Source organism: Protopterus annectens, chromosome 1.part0 (assembly GCF_019279795.1).
Source record: "Protopterus annectens isolate FY-2018-M chromosome 1.part0, PAN1.0, whole genome shotgun sequence".
Classification (NCBI taxonomy): domain Eukaryota; kingdom Metazoa; phylum Chordata; order Ceratodontiformes; family Protopteridae; genus Protopterus; species Protopterus annectens.
The window spans coordinates 1,309,937,222-1,309,959,658 of NC_056725.1; the positions used below are offsets into that span (position 1 = coordinate 1,309,937,222).

The 22,437-nt window shown below is 38.3% G+C and overlaps 1 protein-coding gene across 1 annotated transcript in view; it reads left to right on the forward strand.

Annotated features, from left to right (window-relative positions):
- CBX7 (chromobox 7) overlaps window positions 1-22,437 on the forward strand; it is a 683,982-nt gene that overhangs the window by 658,452 nt on the left and 3,093 nt on the right. Inside the window, exon 6 of the mRNA XM_044066291.1 lies at window positions 6,275-6,307. Coding sequence (XP_043922226.1) covers window positions 6,275-6,307 — 33 coding nt within the window. The remainder of the gene's footprint in view (window positions 1-6,274; window positions 6,308-22,437) is intronic.

Here is a 22,437-nt window from a genome sequence, read left to right on the forward strand (position 1 = left end):
GGTGGAATTTTTGCTAATGTTTTGATTTCAAGAAAGGTTTTATGTAAGAGAGAAGTTATAGAAGTGGGGACTAGTTTATAAATCTCAATAATTAAACCATCTATACCTGGTGCTGTATTAGACTTACTTTCTTTAATCTTGTCTATTATTTCTTTCTATGTAATTGTTTTTTGAAATTCTAACTTTAATTCTTCTGAGATTTTCTTTATGTTAGGGACTACATTTTCCAGATTTCTATATTCAGTTATACTTATAGCACCTTTATGATGTTCAGCATAGAGATACTTGAAACTATCTAAAATATCGCCTATGTCTGAGACTTTTTTCTTCTTTCCTTCATGTAAGATGCTAGTAATATTATTGGATTTTGATTGTATTTTAACTTTCATAGATAAGTTATGAAGATGCTTTGGAGAAGTAGCATAAGAGTTTATTTTTAATCTTTCCATAGCTAAATTAGTTTTGTGAGATTGTATTTTATTATATTTATTATTTGACTCCTCTATTTTCTTTTTATTCTCCGTAGCACTTAAATTCTTATTAGACTTGAGTACTAACAGTTGATTTTGTAATTCTTGTAGTTCTGATTCCCATTCTTTAATTTTATTTTTGTACCAGCTGATGGTTTTACCATGTATATAATCTTTTAAAGAATCCCACAAATCATAATTATGTTTGTTTCTGGTTTGTAATTTGTCTCTAGGAAGAATTGGAGTTCAGAACTTATCCAGGTTTTAAATTCTTAATTTTGTTATGTATGAAGGAACCCTAGAAGTGGTAACTAACAGTCTGAAATCTATCTGAATTTTCAGTATAAGGGAATTATGATCTGAGAATGGGCAAAGCTGTATTGAAAATTTTAAATTTTAGAATATAGATCTTGAGAGACATAGTTTTTTTCTATTCTTGTTTGGGTGCTGTATCTGTAGTCCAGATGTGAAAAAAGTAAAGAGCTTGGTCCTTTAGCATTGTAAACAGCTCTTTATATTTCAGTCCATTTTTTTAGTAGTTTAGCTGAGGGTGATAACCGGGGGGGGGGGTTCCTATTTGTGGTTTCTGTAACATCTGTAATACAATTAAAATCACCTCCTATTACTATATTACCTTTGGAAATAGTTGTGATGAGGTCTAAGTGCTTCTTAGCTAGTCCTACCCCCATTCCAGGGAACCAATATAAGTTCACTAAAGTTCAAATTCTATTAAGTTTCAGTGTAACTATAGCTAAGAGTCCATCTCTATCTACATATTTATAAATAACTTCTGGGTTTAATTGAATCTTTTTCCAAAGAATTATTACGCCTCTAGTCTTAGATTTATAAGGAGAATGAGCTAGTATTCTGTATTTATTGGGATCCCAAATAAATGTGTCATTTATTTTAAAATGAGTCTCTTGGAGAAAAACTATTTGAGCTTTGTTTAGTTTTAGATATCTTAATAAGTTAGATCTCTTATTTGGATTGTTTAAGCCATTGGTATTTAAAGACACCAATGTTAGGTCCATATCAGGAATCTTTAGAAAAGAAATAGCATGAAAATACTTTGTATTACTGAAACCCTTAATTCATAAAACTCCTCCTTTAGAGCTAGCAGAAAATCAATTATTAAATTTCTGTTTGTCTCAATCCACAATGTTTTTCCCATGAAAACTGATAATAAGAATTTAAGTCAGGCATTTTAAAACTGGAAAACAAATTAAATAAAAGCAGAATCTTAGAATTTACACTTGTATAAACTTTAACCCACAGTAAACATGGAATGAAAAGTGGGTGGCCACGGTGGTGCAGCAATTAGCGTTGTCGCCTCACAGCAAGAGGTTCTCTGGTTCGATTCTTGGCTGGGGTGCCTTCTGTGCGGAGTCTGCATGTCCTCCTTGCGGTCGCGTGGGTTTCCTCCGGGTGCTCCGGTTTCCTCCCACATCCCAAAGACATGCTGTAAGTGGATTGGACACTCTAAATTGGCCCTCGGTGTGAGTGCGTGCATGTGTGTGCCTTCTATGGAAGGTTGTGCGCAGGGCTGGCAACTCAACACTGTAAAACTTCACTGCCAATCATGAGCGGACAGGTGATCTGCTGTGGCGACCCCTAACCGGGAAAAGCTGAAAGAAGAAGAAGAAGAAACATGGAATGAAAAGCATTCCTAGTCTAACAGACAAAAATAAATCTGTTAGACTAACCATCCTAAACAGCTACTTTGTTCTTTCCGAGCCCACAAAACCATAAATAATAATGGAGAATAATTCTTAAATTCAGTAACTTATAATGCTATTAATCAACTAGTCAAGCTTGAATTCTCTTATATCTATTAATCAAACAACAACATGCACTGTCATCAAAGCATTAATAATATAAAAATGACTATTCACAAAAACGGGAAACAAACTTGTGTTTATATAATACTAAGATTCAGAATTTAAAGAAGTAAACAATTAGATGCTTAGTAACTGATCTGACCTTATACTATTCATTTAGACTATATGTAAGTCTTGATATTAATTTCATTTCTCATTAGTATATGTCAAGCAGAGTAACATTATGAGATAGTTACATTGTTGCCTGTAATGTTAATGTGTTTATGTTGAAACTCAGGGCAGCATTAGTTACATTGTTTCATGTGTCTAAAGGATAGATAACACTATTTTCACTTTACAAAGTCACAATTATAAGTTCAACCCTTCTTCTGATTGCAAATTATGCTCTTCATTAAGCTTAAATTGTTGACTATAGTACAGAAAATATTCTGTCAAGTTTAGACTATACTATGACTAGATATTGAAACCCTTATTTCATGCATTACAAAAGGATACAGCACAGATAAACTGATAGTCATTATATACGCTGCTATTTGCTGCTTGTATTCTCCCAAATGTACATAAGCCTGTGTATATCTTTCTGTTATAGAGAATTTATAAACATTTCACTCATTGCCCACATAGAGCCGTTTATAGTGTACACAAACCTAGCTCTAAAGCATGAAACAAATTGTTAACCTTTTACTAAACGTATGCAGAAAAAATCTATTAGTTGCTGCTTGGGTTACAGTAAATAGAATCATCTCTTTTAAGTAAAGTACTGAAACCGTTGCCAAATACTTCTATTAACTTTTACTAAGGAAGAAACCCTCTGTATTACAACAACCAATCAAGGACCTGTGCATCACAACAACCAATCAGGGCCTTCAATCTTCAGTTTGGACAGTTACTACAAATCACGCTCAGTGAAATCCAAGATAATGACAATCAGACATGTACTGTCTCGAGCACAGAGAAAAGCTTCACTTTTTTAAAATATTGTAAAAGATTTCCCGCTCAACGAGCATCACAGTGAAGACATCTTTCTTCAATACCAATACAATAAGAGGTCTCTAATTAAGCCGTCACATCAGTGCATGCTAAACTTCAGTGACTCATATCTTTGGTAACCAAACTAATCATCCATTCAGCTTCACAAACTCACCTTTTCAAATTGCCACCATCATAGATGGTTTTAAAAATCATAAATCCCTTCAGTAAATAAAGATTCATGTTACAGTCGGAATCCCTGATATAAATGAAACAACAAGCTTACAAGACTGCAACTTTACCAGCGCTATCACGTTACACTTTTCAAATACTTTCCAGACAAATCAGGCAAGCAAGATTTTCAAGCAACAACAGGCTTTCAAAATTGTAGCTTACAAATGATAATCGTCACATTACGCCTTTCAAACTCTTTCCTGGCAAACTGGACAAGCAAGAACTGCTTCTCAATGTGAAATTATGTAATCGAAAACAATTCAAATTAGAAACACATGTATTTTAAAACCTCCGGGCAGTTGAGGAAAGGGGCTTAACAGGTGTTTGGAAATCACAATACCTTCGCATATCTCTCTTTTTCTAGAGCAAAACCCCATTCAACAATCATAAGGGCAATGAAGACTGTCATGTTAGACAGAAGAAAAATCCAGTATAGGAACCTTTCAAAAACTGATTTATTACGAAACATAGTGATCTCCTAAGATGTAAACTCACATATTAATAATTAAACAAAAATGTGCCAAGCTACAATGACATATTATTTCTACTAATAGTTTTTGGTCTCAAAAGCAAAACTTGAACATTTTATGTTAGAAGTGTGCATTTCTGTAGATTTACTCTAATAGCTAATTTGTGAATATTTAAAACATAAGATATGACTATATGAAAAAACCCACAACAATGGCATTCAGACCAACATATAAGGAATGAAAGGAACCAGGATTAATAAATTTATCACCCTTTTTAGTCACAAAAATTAAAAAATAAAAAGCATTTACTATTTAACTTAACTATTTAAATAATTCTGAATATATTGTATTACAGTTAATGGGATAATTAAACATTTCCCCTTTTTTTTCTCTCCTTACTTTACACATAAATAAATATGTGTAATTAAATGACATACCATGTTTGAAATATTAAGCAAACATATGAGTGAAAGTCAAGTTGCAGTAGATACTTTGAGAGATTTAGAAGGAACAGTAATCTTTGATTCAGTTTTTTGCCTTTTCTTTTTAACATCAGTCCAAGAGGGTTTATCAGTAACTCTTTTCAGAGAGGGAGATGCCCAGTCCATATCTTCAGTTATGGATATAACATTATTGTTTTTGATGAATGCAGTGGCTTCTTCCAGGTTATTGAAAGTCCTCATTTCATTTAGATATAATATTTTTATTCTGGTAGGAAAGACAATTTGAGTTTTAATGTTATTTTGTTTTAATAGCTTTAATAGTGGCCAAGCTTTTTTTCATCTGTTCTAGTACTCAAACAGAATAATCGTTGTCAAACCTTATTGGGTACTGGTTATACTTTAAAGGGCTCTTTCTCCAGGCAGTTTTTAAAATCAGTTTTTTGTCCAAATAAGATAAAAACTTTATAACTACTGACTTGGGAGGGTTAGAAGAAGATGTTGATGCTGGTCTTCCTAAAGCTCTGTGGCCCCTCTCAGTGCCAAATGGGAAACCTTCCTTTAAATCTAAGATTTCTGGAATCCATGTATTCAGAAATGTGATGATATCTTCTCCTTCATCTCCCTCAGGGATGCCAACAATTCTTATTTTAGATCTTCTCTCTCTATTTTCAAGATCATCCACTTTATTGGAAACCCAAGTATTTTGTTTAATGAGACGTTCTTTCTGTGCTTCTTCTTCTTTGAGTCTTCTCTCAGTGTCATTCAGGGAGGTTTCTTTGTCTGTTATTTTGGATTGATGTTGCTGAATAAGTTATTTAAGTGAATCTGTTTGTTTCTGACAATTTTCCTTGAGATTTTGTAGATTTTCTTTGAAGTCATCCTTAAAATTGGATGACTTCAAAGAAAATCTACAAAATCTCAAGGATATAAAGGAGAATATTTTACTTGCTGAGATTCAAAGAATTCTCACTCTGACCTGGCTTTAAAAAGAAAATTACAACTGGTAATTTCTGCAATACATGAACTGTCATTAAAATTTGACAGTTCATGTATTGCAGAAATTACCAGTTGTAATTTTCTTTTTAAAGCCAGGTCAGAGTGAGAATTCTTTGAATCTCAGCAAGTAAAATATTCTCCTTTATAATTTGACAGAAAAAAGTTCACATAGAACTACTAAAATTCTATATGTTATGCTTAAAGCATATATCTATCACTTCTGAGTATTTTTGTTGAAAAAACTTATTTCCTGTATTTTATATTTGCTTTATGGAGCTCTAAGAAACTGCTGCTTTCAGTTAGCCATCTAGGCTCCTCCCCCCTTGAATTCATCTTCTTGATTATTTGAAATTATATTTCTTGTTAATACAGCAACATTTTTGTGTTTTAAATTTGTAGTTCTGATTATTTTACCTGTAAGCAGCGAAACAAAATGTATTTACCATTAATGACAAAATACCCATTTTAGAATGTGTCAACTATAAACGTCCACTCTTACTGTTATCATTATAATCCACTGGTATCTGTACTTATTAATCAGAGCCGCTATATCAGCTGTGCACCCATCACATGTTTGATTGTGATAAAAATTGCCATAGTAAAGTATTGCAATTTGATTTACACAAATATATACTAGCCCTGCAAATACAGTCTAAAGCATTTAACTTTATCAACTCAGCAAGTTCAGTCATTTTTATCCACAGACATCCCCCAAACCCAACAATTATAGGTACATTGTTGACAGTGGTCAGAGTAGGATCTAAGGTCAACAGAGACTAGGCTGAAGACCTGGAAATTGACTGGAGAGAAAGTATAGCAGTTCAAGGAATTACTCAAGGCTCTAGCACCCCAAGAAGAGGAGGAAATAGAATTGAAGAGGAGTGGCAGTGCCTAAAAACAGCATGTGTTAGGACTACAGAAAAGATATGTGGCCGAGCCAGGTATGGAAATAAGGTACATAAGGAAAGCTGGTGGTGGAATGCAGAAGTTCAGGAAGTCATCAAAAGAAAGAAGGAGTGCAGGCAAAAATGGGAGATATAAAAGACTGACCAGGCTAGGAAGGACTACTGGTTGGCTAACAAGCTAAGAAAGAAGTTGCAATAGCAAGGAATAGGGCATCGGAGACACTCTACCAACTTCTGGAAAGTGACTCAGTAAGGGGCACAAAGAAACTATATCAGGTTGCAAGGCAAAGACAGAAAGATAAACAAGATAGTCAGACACCCTTCATAAGGGATGCCAGCAACAACATGCTTACCAGTCCACAGGACATCAAAGGCAGATGGAAGGAGTATTTCCAGCAGCTTCTGAATGAAGAAATCCTCACAGAAGCTGTACTGCCTCATAAACAGCCTACAATTAGAGAAGACGAGGAGCCTACCTCAGAAGAAGTAAGAACAGCACTAAGGAAGATTGTCAGGAAAAGCAGCAGGCTCAGATGAGGTGACAGCAAATATGATAAAGATGCTGGGTGAGATAGGGGAGGAATGGCTCCTGAGGGTACTAATAGCAGTGTGGAGAGAAAGGCGTATCCCAGATGACTGGAGAATAAGCATACTTGTGCCAGTGTACAAGAACAAAGGGGTCATCCTCAACTGTGGGCAGTACAGAGGGATCAAACTCCTACCACACTGCATGAAAGTTCTGGAGAGAGTGATTGATAAACGGATACGCAGAGTAGTAGAATGTAAGATGGAAGATGAACAGTTTGGATTCAGATTAGGATGCAGCACAATTGACCCAATATTTGCATTGAGACAGACACTTGAGAAGAAGCTAGAAATGAGGACAGAGTCCAACTGGGCATTCCTAGACTTGGGGAAAGCATGTGACAAGGTCCCAAGAAAGCTAATCTGGGCAGTACTGTGGTGGTTTGAAGTCCCGGAAACATTGGTAGAATTAGTGCAGGCTGTGTACAAGGACCCAGTGACTCAAGTACGAACAGTGTTCAGCTTCACAGAGGGGTTCCCAGTGGGAGTGGGTGTACATCAGGGTTGAGCTCTGAGCCCACTGCTGTTCATACTGGTGATGGACTACATTAGCAAACAGGTTGGAGGGGACAGATCAACAAAGCTGCTGTATGCAGATGATGTAGCAGTACAGGCAGACTCTGAGCTAGAACTTCAGCAAAGGATAGGAGAATGGAATGCAAATCTGAAGGCACATGGGATGAAACTAAGCACAGATAAGATGGTGATAATGGCAACAAATTGGGGAAATCAGAAGAAGCTGGGAATAGAGATAGAAGGGAATATAGTGGAACAGGTAAACATCAAGTATCTGGGAGGGGTGGTTGAGGAGAAGGGTAGTCTGAATGAAGAGCTCAAAGCTAGAATCAGAGGGGCTGCAGCCAAATGGCATAGAGTATCAAGTGTAGTCTATGACAGAAGAACGCCAAAGAAGCTGATAAGCAAGGTGTACAAGACAGTGGTGCAACCAGTACCACTGTATGGTACAGAAACCTGGGCAATAAAGGCAGAACAGGTGAATAAGCTAGAGGTGATGGAAATGAAGTGCCTGAGAAAGGTGGTAGGATGCACACTGTGGGACAGATGAAAAAACGAGGACATAAGAGCAGAAGCCAAAGTAGCTCCAATTGCAGAAAAGATCAAAGAGAACAGATTACGGTGGTTTGGGCACATGTGTAAAAAAAGCAGAAGACAATCTGGTGAAGAAGATTTGGGACAGACAAGTAGAAGGTAAGAGGAAGCAAGGACGTCCAGCAAAGAGGTGGATGGATTGTGTGAAAGAAGATCTGCGACAATCAGGCATGAGTGTTGAAGGCAAGAGTGTGGGACTGAATCGAGAGTTGGCAACGGTTAACACGATACCCCGACCCCATGTAGAAAAAATGGGAAAAAGGGGGCTGATGATGATGATGATGTTGACTGCATCTTTTTCAGATGTGTGTGTCAAAAACAATAACAGTAATAATAACTAAAGTAACATATTTCAAATTTGCTTCAGACAAACACACAGTAGCCAAAGTATTCCAGCTTAATTCACACACACACATATGCATACTAGTCTTTCAAAGCCAGATTAAAAACTGTTTAAAAATGACCAGATGATAAGCACATAAGATACATTAATCCATAGATAAGCCCCCACCCCTACAAACAGTTACAGACACTTTGCTGACTGTTTATACAGATCCCTTATTGTTATTAAGAAATAAATTACATGTCCTTTACTAGTAATTTTGAATGAAAAACATGAAATTATATAAAGATCAGTAGCATCACGCCATAAGGGCCAGCTATGTGTAGCATGTTTAAATAGAATAGTATTTATGATGAGACCATAAAAATATTAACCACCTGATAACATATGCTAAGTCAATATGCACAGTCTCTGCAGAAGTAAAAGTCATCTGAATAATTTCACATTAACATGAGCTATTACTATGGATATATTGCTGTTGCTAACAACTTTGCATTTTAGTGCTTCATCTGCAAATGCAGTATCTGCTGCTCTTAAAAAGTAAATGGGCTATGTTGCATTGAAACATTGGCATTCTGATAATATTTCTATAACATTTCCTGACCCAGAGCAGCTTTGCAATAGGAGATGGCATGCCGTCCAGGAGACCATTAAGTAGCCCAGCCCAAATTCCCAAGTACTGCAAAGCAGTGTCTGGTTTGACTTGCTCAAAGTCACATAGTAGGTAACTTAAGGTGGAAAGATTCAACACTTGCATCTTTGGCACAAGAAACAGCTCATTAACAAGTTAGAGCTTTAGTCTGCTGCATTAACTGCCAGATGGAGTAACAGTTTTTAGCTAAATGCAGAAATCCTTTGCAATCTGATCTTGCAGAGAAGACTATATCACAGTAATATGCAACAGTGAACACATAATGGATGCCAAAGATCGGACAATTCTGATTCTCACTCCAAATAATGCAGACTACATAATCAGACAAATGTCAGCCCCTTTGTAGTTGCTGGAGACTATTTATTTATTTATTTTATTTATTTTACATTTGTTGACCGGGCTAGTCCAGCTGGATATATGCCCATTTTCAGTAGAGGCCTGGGGAGAAAAGTTCCAAGACAGATACATACATACAAGAATTTTTAAGATTGCAATAAAACAAACATAAATAAAAATTGTACATATAGAACAGTACATTTCATAAAACTATTTACAAAATTAGAGCAAGATGTTTACATTTTGTGGTAGGTAACATTTTCAAACCATTCACTATTTGCTTTCATTTGCAATTACAGAATCACAGAAAATTTATCACAGTGGTGAGAGTAGAGTTAAAAAGGATTTAGTAATAGTGATAGATTAATCAGGGTTAGTACATGGACATAGCCAGTGAGAATTAAGGAAAGTTTTAAGTTTTTGTTTGAAGAGGGGTAAGGAAGGAAGGGAGGTGAGTTGACTAGGCAGAAAGTTCCAGTTTTTCCCAGTTGTGTTTGAGAACAGAGAGTCACCTGCCTTGTTATAAGACTTACTGATGCTAACTAGGAGTTTATTTGATGAACGTAAGGTACTGAGATTTTTATAGGGGGTAATGAGGTCTCTGAGTACTGGAGTGTTATTAGGCTGGTTAAGGATTTTGTGGGCAATGCTAAGTTGGTTGAATTGAAGCTGATTTTGTAATTCAAGCCATCCTAGCTGCTTTAGATTCTGACAGTGGTGGGTTCTGAAAGGATTACCAGTGGCAAATCTGGCAATGTTGTTATAGGAGGTAGCTAGTTTGAGCAGATTTTGTTTCGATAAGTTAGTATATATGGGTGAGGCATAGAGTAGAATAGAGATAAGATGGGAGTGGGCAATAGTAGTTCTGGCTATAGGAGTTAAGAAGGGCTTGAGTCTGTAAAGGGAGCCCATTTTTCTATTAACTGTTTTTATAGTGTTGTTAATGTGGGTGTCAAAGTTAAGGTTGTTGTCTATTGTAATCTCTAGGAGTTTGGTGGTGAAGTCAGGGGATATAAGGGTGCCATTATTAGAAATGATTGAGAAATCTATTGGTGTGGACTTCCTGGTGGGATTGAAGAGGAGGAGCTTAGTTTTTTGGGATTCAAAAGGAGGCAGCGCTTTAAAAACCAAGACTCCAATATGTTAAAAAGGTTTTGTGTTTGGAATTGCAGTTCGGATGAGGATTTAGCTGTGCATATTAATGCAGAATCATCTGCATATTGTATGCAGGTTGCATTAGGAATAGCTAAGTAGAGATCATTGATAAAAATAGAAAATAAGAAAGGACCTAGAACGGAGCCCTGAGAGACACCCAGTGTTACTGGGAGATGGGATGATAGCTTATTTTCCCAGAGTACAGCCTGTTGCCTGTTACTCAGGTAGGAAGTAAACCAATTTATAGGCAAAGTATCCAGAGAGAGTGATTTGAGAATATTTATAAGCAATGAGTGGTTTACCACTCATTATAAAGGAGTATATACATTATAAAGGACTATAAAGGAGGTACTGTAAAAATATATTACTAAAATGCAGCATGTTTAGATTATAATACACAATCCAGGCCTATTAATGAATTAATGATTTAGTGCAATAAATAAAGCAAAACAATTAGACAGCTTAAATGGTGTAGCAGCTTTTGTTCAACAACCCACAAGTTATACAAAACATGCTTGCAGGGCATCAATGTCTTCTCTGTGTCTTCCCTGTCATCAAGATTAGCTGTCCCTTCTGACATCACTCAGTCTCACCTACCTGACTGGCTGATAATGCCTTATTGTTGCAGTATCCACCTTTGAATTGTGGACAAATGGGGCTATATTCATAATGCTGAACCAGCCATACCAATATTCCATTACTTGGCTGTCTCTCACCATTTATCAAAAAACACTGTTTAAACCTGTCAGTGTACATATTTTATTTACGTTTACAGTTAGCATAAAGATCTGGAATTAATTTTAAACTATTTCAAATTTTACAGCAAAAGCACTGATATCCATTTTCTAAACACTGTCAAATTTGAAAACTGACTTAGCAGGATAACGGTAAACTTCTGTTTCTTTAAAACTCACATTTAGTGAAAATGCATCTGGCAACTCATTAAACTACAGAAGACCTGCTGGGATTCATGCTCAAATAGCATATACTAATGTACTAATTAGAGACTATGTGAATGGTGCAGGAATTCAAGAGACAAATGTGTGACACATTTTATAACATTGTGGGACAGTTCACTGCTTTTCAGGAGCAGCCCAGTGTTACTGTCTGGTAAATTAACTTGGGCAAAGTCTCACAGAAGACAAACAAAGGCTGAGGAATTCAAAACCTGTACTATGGGAAGCAGCTGTATAACAGCTTACAGCCTTATTCATCTGCACTAATTACTAAGCAAACTGTTGTAGGCTAAACACAGTGCATTTCACAGCTGTGTGCTTGCAAAAAACAAGCTACATTAAAATGCATTCAGAGTTAAAATAGTAAAGTTAAACTTGTACACTTCATGCTATCCAGTTTATTCTCAGCTAAATAATAAACACACTATCAGCATTCAGCAAAATAATGAAACCACTAATCAGATCCAAAAACATGGCAAATTTGATGATCCTGTTTACTACAATCAGTTTCCTTCCTTTACACCATAACAGCTTTAGTTCATAGGTAGTTACTAGGCTTGCAGTTCAGAGGTAGCCTAGCTCAAACTTCCAGTAGCTCTGAAGTACTATCTGGTTAATAGATTTACTCAAGATCGTACACTAGACATATATGGACTAATGGAATCAAACCCTACACCACAGGAACTATAGCTAACAGACTTAACAGTCTGTGCCAGCTGCCAGACTAACATAAAAAGGGAAGGGAAAGATTTAAACCTCACACCACTGACAAACGAAACAGCAGCATTAACGAACTATGTTAATTCATAAGTTATGAGTAGAACAGTGGGATGCGGAAACCAGGTATTTATACAAGCACACACAGATGTGATCATAAATTATATCTTGTTCAAAGTCACACAATAGGCAAATGAAGGTGAAAGGGTTCAAACTCTGTACTTTTGACTTCAGGAAACAGTCCATTATTGTTGCACAGCTTTAAGTGCCATCAGCTCCAAGTCACTTAAAGCATAGCAGAACAATAATTGTTGCATGGGCATGCATTTTTTGAAAAATAAAACCTATGAAACTGTAATTAATGACATTACTGACTGAATATAATTTTCACTAATTTACTAAAAACAGAATATAACAAAGGTCAGGGCATACATATGAGGCAAACCCAACATGCTATGCAACGTTTAAGACATGCCAGAGCAGTCTACTCCATTTCACTTAAAAAGTTAACAGAACAACACGTTTTGCATCAATATTTATGTTGTCAACTGCTAAAACTATGGAACTCCAATGACTAACATTATTGACTAACTGTGGATCTCAGTGACTTTTAACCTTCAAAATAAAGAAGTGTGTAAATGTTTGGCTGTTAGTACAGAGGAATAAGGCTCCAAACCCTTAATGAGCTGCTTCCTTTAGCCAAAAATGAAAGGTTTGATTCTTTCTTCCTCTCTTTACATACTTAGTGACTGGCATTATAAACACACAGGTAAATTTGTTTAAACAATTATCTGTCTGGAAGAACACACACACACACACACACACACACACACACACACACACACACACACACAAATGTTTTAACGGTTATTTGGCTAGAGGAATTCACACACTGTCTCTGTGCACGCACACACAGACACACAAACATATCAGTTTTAATAATTATCTGAAGAGAAGAACTGATGCAGGCACATACATGCATGTACACATGTGCACGCACACACACACACAATCTTAGTTGTACAAAATCAGCTCTTCAGTAATTTCCAGCAGCTTAAATCTAGATGATGAATTAAGTAATTTAATTCCATCCCATTCTCTTGTACTGGGTTACTTGCACACAACTGCTGTTGAGGGGGGGGGGGTGATCTGCTGCTTCAGAACTGCTATTGGCTGTAACATAGGGGAGGAAGTTCCTATACTGTTTGTAAACCGGTCCATGGAGAGAGACATTGGGCCATGGAAAGGGAGAGACTTTTAGGTGCAAGTCATGCTGTAGGTGTGAATGAGTTAAATTGCTTTGTTGGCTGGGCCTGAGTATGTGATATCATTTACTATTGGTTCTGCACAGTGCTGGGAATTGTTTCTGAGGTTTCAAACATAGTTAAAGAAGGCTTGGTGTTTTGTCTTCACACAGGTGGCTATTATTACTTCATTTCTGGCTTAAATTGATTTGATCACGGTCTGGAGACACTTGTTCAATTTTGCAAGAGTGTTTTCAGCATCTTAAGAGTTAAATATATTTTTGTGTGCAATATTTTTTTTTCTTTTATTATAGAACCTGTTTAGAGTTCCACCATAGGGGTTTATTTTTTAATTTGGCATTGCATTTTCTTATGTGGGGGTAGGTGTATTTGTGCAGCTGTTTAAATGGGCATAGAATTTGGTAGTAAATGATTCTGCATAAGCCATGGGGTTGTCGTGAGAGAAGGAGCTTTTGAATTTAGCCAGTTCATTATTCAGTTTTAGTAGATTAGTCTTCACATAATCTCTGAATAGTGAGGTATTAGAAGTTGCTTCAGGTAATGCTTATGGTTAATGTGACTGATTTGTCGTCTGATTTGCATTGATGGAGACTACTAGGAGAGCGGTGTTTGTCCGGAAGTGTGGGCTGAGTTGAATATAGAGGGAGTCTTTACTTAGCTATGATGTGATATGATAAGGTGTTTTGTTAATAGTTAGTCGGACATGAAGAAGTTCCAGGTCATTATCTTGTCCTACCAAGTCAGGAAGTTAATTTCTTTAAGGCTATGGCGACACCACCACCTTTAGTGCCTCTGATTTGGTGGGCCTGAACTTATGGTAGGCATTGAAACCCTGCACTGATGGAGTGCTTTTCTTGATCTTGAGCCGAGTCTCTATAATGCTGTTTATATCGATATTTTCCAGGGTAAGGAGTGCTTGTAGTGAGTTAATTTTTATTAAGGCTCCTAGTGTTGACCAGCAATGCCTCAATGTTATCAGATTCTGTTTTGTTATGTTGGAAGCTTTAAAAGCCAGACATGACTAAAAAAGGCACTTTGTGGTATTGAAGGATTGAGAACAATAATCTTTTTGCTCATGTTGTAGCATCATTTTTGGTGGGAGCAGAATGCTGTTCAAGGTTAGATTCATACCAGCTTCAGACAAATATTCCGACAGCTCCATCATGTCTCTCTTGATATACTCCAGGGAGATACATCATAAGATATTTGCACCCATGTGTACTCTGACTGTTTCATTATGTACTTGTGGTGTAAGGAATTGAATGCTTGCATAATGTGGCAAATCCTGGGGCCTGATACGCAACTGACTGTGACCCCTAATTGCACAGCCTAGTGAGCAATGCATCAGTGTGTCTTACTGTGGAGATTCCCACATACCTTTGACATTGGATTGTGTGGAGGTTTGCCTTATGGGCTTTTGGACTGAGTCAGTGGGACTCTCAGATGTTTGCTTCGCGGTGGGTGTTGTCTGTTTGTGAGGTTCTGTGTGCACTTGTTTGTTAGGCTACTTTTTGGAGGTCTTTGTGATTCAGGTAGGTTTCTTTTAAGAACCTCAACATATGAAAGTTTGTGTTTGATCTGATCTGTGTGCGCTTTGTTTAGCATGCTGTTATGTGGTATTGACAACCTGTTTGTTATTTGTCATGGCTTCATGTGGGAGCTTTGCCTCTATTGACATTATATAACTGCATCTCTCATATACTGTGTCCACTGGTTTAAGTAGTAGGTGATTTTTGGTAAATATGAAACAATTGCTATATTTTATCAAGATGCCTATTTCAACCAGGCTGGCTACAGAGACAGTTGGAAAGTGCAAATCCATGGTTTCAGGTGTAAACTAATGTGAGCTGTAGGAGGAGTTGTGCCTTTGAGGTTTGGAGTTTGTTTACTGGAGGTGCTGTTTGTCTAAAGCAGACCATCTAAGTGTACACAGAAAGAGCAAAGCAACACTTAGTGCAAACATGTCTATCAAAAACAAACCAGCTAGGTCTGTATAGAGAGCGCAGTGCATCACCTAGCATAAACCAGAGGCTCTTTGCACAACTAGTGATTAATGTACAATAGGATTCTGAGTAGTCGGTTGCATAGGGAGTGTGCTGTGCTGCTGCACAATGGGAAGAGTCATGCTAAATCACCTTATTTATAACACAGAAAATAAGCAACTAACAGGTCAGAAGAGCACAACCACCAATGGGAAGACACTTGAATTTAGCCTTATTAGCATGTAATGCCTACAGCTAGCCCAGGAACTTTCTTCTGCCATCAAAAGAAACCAGTAAACTAATTTAAAGTAAACGCTGACTAATTTTAGATCCTCTCATGGTTAGCCAGAAATGGTAAATAGTGGATATTTGCGCATTCTTTGGTACACCCTGCTAGAAATCAGTGTCTCAAATGTTTCTTTCTAGGGCGTATGACAAATCCATTATAGAGAATGCCTTACTTCGAGTTAATAATGTGGCCACCAGATCAGCAGTTCATGCCCATGAGAAAAACAGAGCAAATAGAAATTGTAATATAGCTTCCCTTTATAGACAGGAAATTTATTTTGTTTCTACTTACACAGTATTTAGTGAGAAACAGATATAATTGATAAAATAATATTGGAATTTTTTGTTACAGCATCGTGATTTTTCTATTTTTTACGTACTTTTCCTTATATATCTTATAAAAGAGGCAGGAAATTAAAAGATGTGTTAGTGCACAGTAATTTTCAGGTACTGAATAAACTACTCCTATAGGACCCTTGCTACCTTAGGTACCTTCCCTTGTGGGAGCTGGTTGAGTTCTATATATGTTCAGAAATGTTTCTTTAAGATCAATGATGTTAGGTTTGTACCTAGTGATAGATATACCTGCAATACAGAAGGAGCGATATGCATGCTTAAATGCCAGTGTGACTTATTTTATGTAGAGGAAACTAAGAGAACATTCAAACTTAGACTGCAGAAACATGTAAGAGATATTAAAAAACTTAATTGTGACAGTCCATTTTCTCTGCATTTTAAGTTATGTCATGGAGGTGATCATTCTGGTTTGCAAGCTAGCGTTCTGGAACAAATATACTTAAAATGCTGTGATGGTACAGTACTTAAAAATAAGATGCTATATAAAGAGGGTATTTTATTTTAAAGTATGGCAATTTAATTCCTTGGGGTCCCAATACTGAATGTAACTGAAGGCATCTGATTTAATTATCTATTAATTAATTTAATTAGATAATTATTTTATTCTTGTGTGTGTATGTATGTGTGTGTGTGTGTGTGTGTATGTATATATATATATATATATATATATATATATATATATATATATATAGTTGCTTATGTTTGTAAGCTTATACTCCTTAAAGGCTATACAGCTGAGGCGCTGGAGTTTTATGTGTGTCCTTCTTTGAATTGTATTAAACTTGGAACAGCAGTCTTTTGGTGTTTTATTTTAGAAATCAAGGTCCCTTTGATCCTTCTCTCACCAGAAGTTAAATAACAGCGCTAATCCCAGCCTGGTTATTAAGAAGCTGTTGACAGGCTGTTTCGGGATCAGCAGTCTCATCCCAGTTGTTCTATGGATCTGTAGGCATGTTGCAGCTTTCTCCTGGTGGATGACTTGCATCTCAGTGCAAGAGAGCTAAGCTGCACAGTGGTCCAGAACCAGATCAGTCAGCAGAAATCCCATGAATGCTGCACAATTAGAGATTGTCAGGAATCAGTGCCTCCATGCGCCTTATGTCACTGTGAGTAAATCAGTACCACTATCCTATAAAGCAATTTTCAAGCCTTCTAGTGAATGGTAGTCCTTAGGAAGTCTAGAAAATAATGTCCCTCTGCTTATTCTGTCATCACAAGCAAAGCAGAAACACTAATCCCAAGCTGATTCATGAGATGTGGTTTGTAGGTTACCAGTGATTGGTAGGTTTGACTAGATGTTTGTGATTTCAGAAGTAGGGCGATACAAAAAGGATTAATACTCTTCATATTGCTGTAAGCACTAAGCAGTAGGAAGATATGAAAGAGAGTAACTGAAACTTGAACAGTCTAAGGGGGAGGACCTTCCTAGTTTGAACTTCCAATGCTCACTAGTATGAGCTGACAATTTGGAATTGGAGGAGCTTTCAAAGTCAAATGAACAGAATGGCTGGGCCACTCAACAATTCCTGCCATCATCACCTAGCCTTAATCCCTTTGTAGTCAGAGCAGAGAAAGGAAAGTAAATATTTCCTAACTTTCCCTGAGTACTTACTTTTACAACCGAAGATGAAAATTTAGAATACAGCAAATGAAAGCTAAAACAAATTACAGTAAATAAGAATAGAAGAATAAAAAGAATGCAAAATTGCAAACCTTCAGTGTAGAATTCAAAGTAGTGTCACAATAGCAGCAGGTCAATGGCAGTTCAAAAAGATGAAACTTTTCTTGTTTTGCTAACCGTTAAATAAAAGAGTAAACAGGACATACAGCCAATCTAGTTAGTAAAAAACAAGAAAAATCTAGCCAAGCTAGAGTTTTCACTGTGTGATTCCTTAAAGCCTCTTGTAAAAGAGAATAATGGGATATATGCAAATGACCCCTTATTTTGTAGACACCTTAATGGTTATGGACATCAGCTGGGTACACCAACCCTGTGTTTTTAAAGGTAGGCCAAACAGTACACTTATGCTGTACTAACGAGGTCATAAGAAGACTGAAATATGCATGTCCACAGCTAGTGGGGTTTGGCTTCATTGGTTTGAACTTGTCCGTTAACAGACTTAAAAAGAAAAAAGTCATGGACTTTCCGAACTGCCATATAGCTGAAACACCTGATGTCCGTAAGGGGTAATTGTCATATATCCCATTATCCCTTTACAAGAGGCTTCAAGGAATCACACATTGAAAACTCTATCTTGGCTAGGTTTTTCTTGTAGTGTTCTGCTAACCTTAAAAAAATAAGTGCTACTTCTCAGCTTGTCCCAGATAGCCTTAATTTCTTTGCAGTCAGAGCAGAGTACAGAAAATAAATATTTCCTTAGTTGCTCTAAATACTTTCAAAACTCCCAGATAAAAACAGATTTAAAATATGACAAATGTAAAACAAAACAAATTTAAGGTAAAACAAATTGCAATAAATAAGAGCAAAAGAGCAGAAATAATGCAGAATTGCAAACCTTAAATGTAGAATTCCAGAGTAATCTTACAACAGCAGCAGGTCCATGACAACTCCAAAAGATTAAAGTATTCAGACACATACACATATACTCTCTATACCTGCCTAAAATTGGAAGCCGGCTTAATAAAAATCTTGTACACATTGGCCTTGAAACATAGTAAACTTTTCATTGTCTCTTACTGAACATGGGAGGGAGTTCCAGTGAATATTGTTTTTACAGACTTGAACTTCTCCTCTCTACCCATAATGCCTAACTCCCCCAGAATACCTCAGATCTCGTTTGCCGTGCTTCAAGTCAGCATCAAATTCTGTTGATCTTGAGCTTCTCTTAGTTTAAAGTGGTCGTAAGTGCTTATAAGCCTTTTTTTCTACCTAGTACCCTTTTAATTATTCAGAGGTAACATTTAATCTTTTCTTTTCTCTGTCTTTCCTGTGTTAACATTTCTCCTTCTCTATTTAATAAAAAAGCAAAAAAAAAAAAACAAAAAAAAATGTTCTTCTCTTTTGTTGTGTCCCATTTTGTCAGAAGAAAAACCTTAATGGTTTAAAAAGTGCACTTCCTGTGGATGGAAGATCCCTCTGTCTGATGCCCACAGGGAGTGCATTTACTGCTTGGAGCCTAACCATTTGGAGGCCCCTTGCATATTCTGTATTCTGTAATGCTTTCCATTCTCTGGCTCTGGCGTATAGGAGGAGCAAGCTGGTGTTAAAAGGTTTGCTCCCTCCTTCCTTCACCTTGGGGAAGCCTTCTTCTTCAGGGGCTCAGTTCCCTCCTCACAAGTCCAGGGAGTCCTGGGAGACCAGGAGACTTTCTCCCACATGATCTTCCTCTGGAACTGCCTAAGAAAATATCAGAATTGACAGAACCAACTCTTGTCGGCTACTAGTTTGGTTGTTACTACTACTCCTCCATCCCGTTCATCACCCGTTGTCCCAGAGCCAAATGGTACATCTGTGGGGTCAGCTCTTATAGTATCGGTGTCTGGGTTGGTGCTGACAGGACATACGCGGAGATCTCCTTCCCATTCCCCCAGGACATCCTCCAGACCTTCATCGACAACTTCTTCTAGGTCTAAGCCTAATCTCCAAGGACATCGACAAGCTAGTGAGGCAATTCCTCGTGACACAGACCCAGATGGGACTTGTTTCCATTCCAGCCACATCTGGATCCGTGAGAGTTTCCTTGTTCCAGCTGGTGACAATCTTTTCCAACCCGACCTTTGGTTTCGGAGTCATCGGTTCCATTAGTTCCCGGTGCCAGCGTGTTGGAGCAGATAGAGATTTCCTCTTTGACCCCGACTTTCTCCCTGACCTGCTCGGCTGCATCTGCTTTGGTTCCAAGTGTGTCTCAGACCTGTAGCATTGAGGTCGGTTCGGGGGGTCGATCTCTTCCCCTCTGAGCTTTGGCCTTCAACAGCTCACTCTGTCACCTCCCTCTGAGCAGGAGGCTCGAGCTCTCAGGGAGGTGTCTGCTCCGGTGGTCTCAGCCCCAGTGGGACAGCGCCAGGTGACTTGGAGCCATTCTGCTTTCGAGGTGGTGGAGAGGGTTTTCTCCATTCTTAGTAGACCCTTGGTCCTTACCTCCATAGAACCTCCCCCTCCTCATACTGGACTTGTCTCCTACGATCTCTGAACTGCCACTTGGACAGCCGGCCCCGGAAAGCCTCCACACTCTTCCCTTGGTGGATCCCCAGGCTTCTTCCACCACCTCCCCAGAATGTACCACAGAGGAGGTTACTTGGAAGAGGTTTTGTAAAGGAGGCACATTGATTCGCCTACAGAATCACTCACTACAGATACTGATTTCGAGGAAGGAGAATTGTCTCCAAAATCACCATCTGATGAGGTCTCCTTTGGAGACATTCTTGAAATCCTTCGCCAGAGGGCTGGTTGGTCTGCCTAAAGCCCTTCCCTGGAGGAAATCGGTACTGTGGGAGGATTTCGGGTCTGGCCCAACTACTACCTGGGTGTCCTCCCCCAGCTGACCCGCATATTCAGCTTGTGTTGTTGAGGATGTGAAAGGAACCGAAAGGAACCGGATATAGTGGAACCTGTCCCTAAACATGCAGACAAGATTTTAAGTGCCCCTGGTGTCAAATCATTCTGGAACAAAGGTATCCCTGTAGATGCCATGGTTGTTGCGGCAGCCACCATGAAGGGGCTGGCCCAGGTAAGCTTGTCTGTCCACCCCCCGAATAGAGAATCATGGGCATTGGACAGATTTGGCAAAAGAGTTTATGCCTCATCTACTTTTACACTTGGAGCATTGAACTATTTGTTACACTTTACCAGGCTACAAAGGGATTTAGTCAAGGAACTTTCTAGCTCAGTCCCTGGGTTGATGTCTGCGAGGAACAGGAATCCTTTTCCTCCAGGCTGGCCACCCTACATTCTTTAGCCAATGCATCCAGGAGGTTAATCTCTCACACTGTGAAGGGTAATTGCCATATGGCGTCATGCCTGTATGAGGTTGTCCGATTTTGCAGATTTTAAAAACATTCCTTTATTAATGCCCCTTTTGATGGCATCACATTATTTGGGCCCACAGTCCGTGACACTTTATCCCAAAGTGAAAAGGATGATAAGACCCTGTCTGCCATTAGAATCCATTTTTCTACACCACAAAGGGCCTTTTCCAGGAACCAATGTGGGAGTAAGAAGATGTGGCTTCAGAAGTCGCAGCGTCCTTTCCAGGACACTCAGGGACACTTTTCCCCCTGGGGCAGAGAGGGATATATTTAAAATGGGAGATGCCAACCATGCAGCCCAGGGATTCCACAAAATCGAGGGTCGTTGGAAACGTTCCAGGACAAGCCCTTCCAACAATCCTGAACAGTTGCCTGACTGCCCTCCTTTGGAGGCAGTCGGGGGACACTTCTCCTTGCACCCAGAAGCCTGGGAGGCCATCACAAATGACAACTGGGTGGTAAAGATTGTATCCAGAGAATACTTCATTCCTTTTTCTGAAACTCCCAAAGATGGCATCTCCCCGATGTTCCACCCAGTCAGAGGGAGGACACGGCCCAAGAAATAAAAAAAAGTAGCTGCAAAAAGGAGTCATCCATGAGGCACCCCCCAATCAAATTGGATTGGGCATTTAATTCATATTCTTTTTAGTACCCAAGAAGACAAGGGACTTGTGACCTATCCTGGATCTAACCTTTTTGAACAAATCATTGAAGCACACGAAGTTCAGAATAGTCTTAATTCAGTACATCTTACCTCTTCTGAAGATGGGTGATTGGATGTGCTCTGTAGATATGAAGGACACGTACTACCATATAAAAATGGACAGGTGCTCCAAGTGTTTTCTGCATTTCAGGCTGGGAGCTAGTCACTACCAGTTCAGGGAGCTTCCTTTTGATCTCATCATTGCCCCCAGGGTGTTCACCAAATGTCTGGCAGTGGTTGCAGCTCATCTCTAACTGCAAGGTTATCAGATATTTCCATATCTGGATGACTGGCTTCTGACTGCTCCAACCAGGCATCTACTCCTTCAGGCTAGGGATTACTTTCTCAAGCTGGCCCCAATCCTGGGGATAACCATCAACATACAGAAGTTTCAGTTGGACCTGGTACAAGCCATAGATTTCATTGGGGCCTGCTTGGACACAAGGACATATTATGCTTACCTGATGACAGAGTATCAAACTTGAGATTTTACATCAGCCAAATTCTAACCATCCCAAAGCCTCCAACCAACTTAGTTCTCAGAGCATTAGACTCAATAGCTGCCATTGTAACCCTTCTGCCCATAGCATGTTTTCATATGCGGATATTACAAAGGATGTCCTTTACAAAGATATTTTGTAAATACTTAATGACATGTTGTTTTTTGCCTTTTGCTT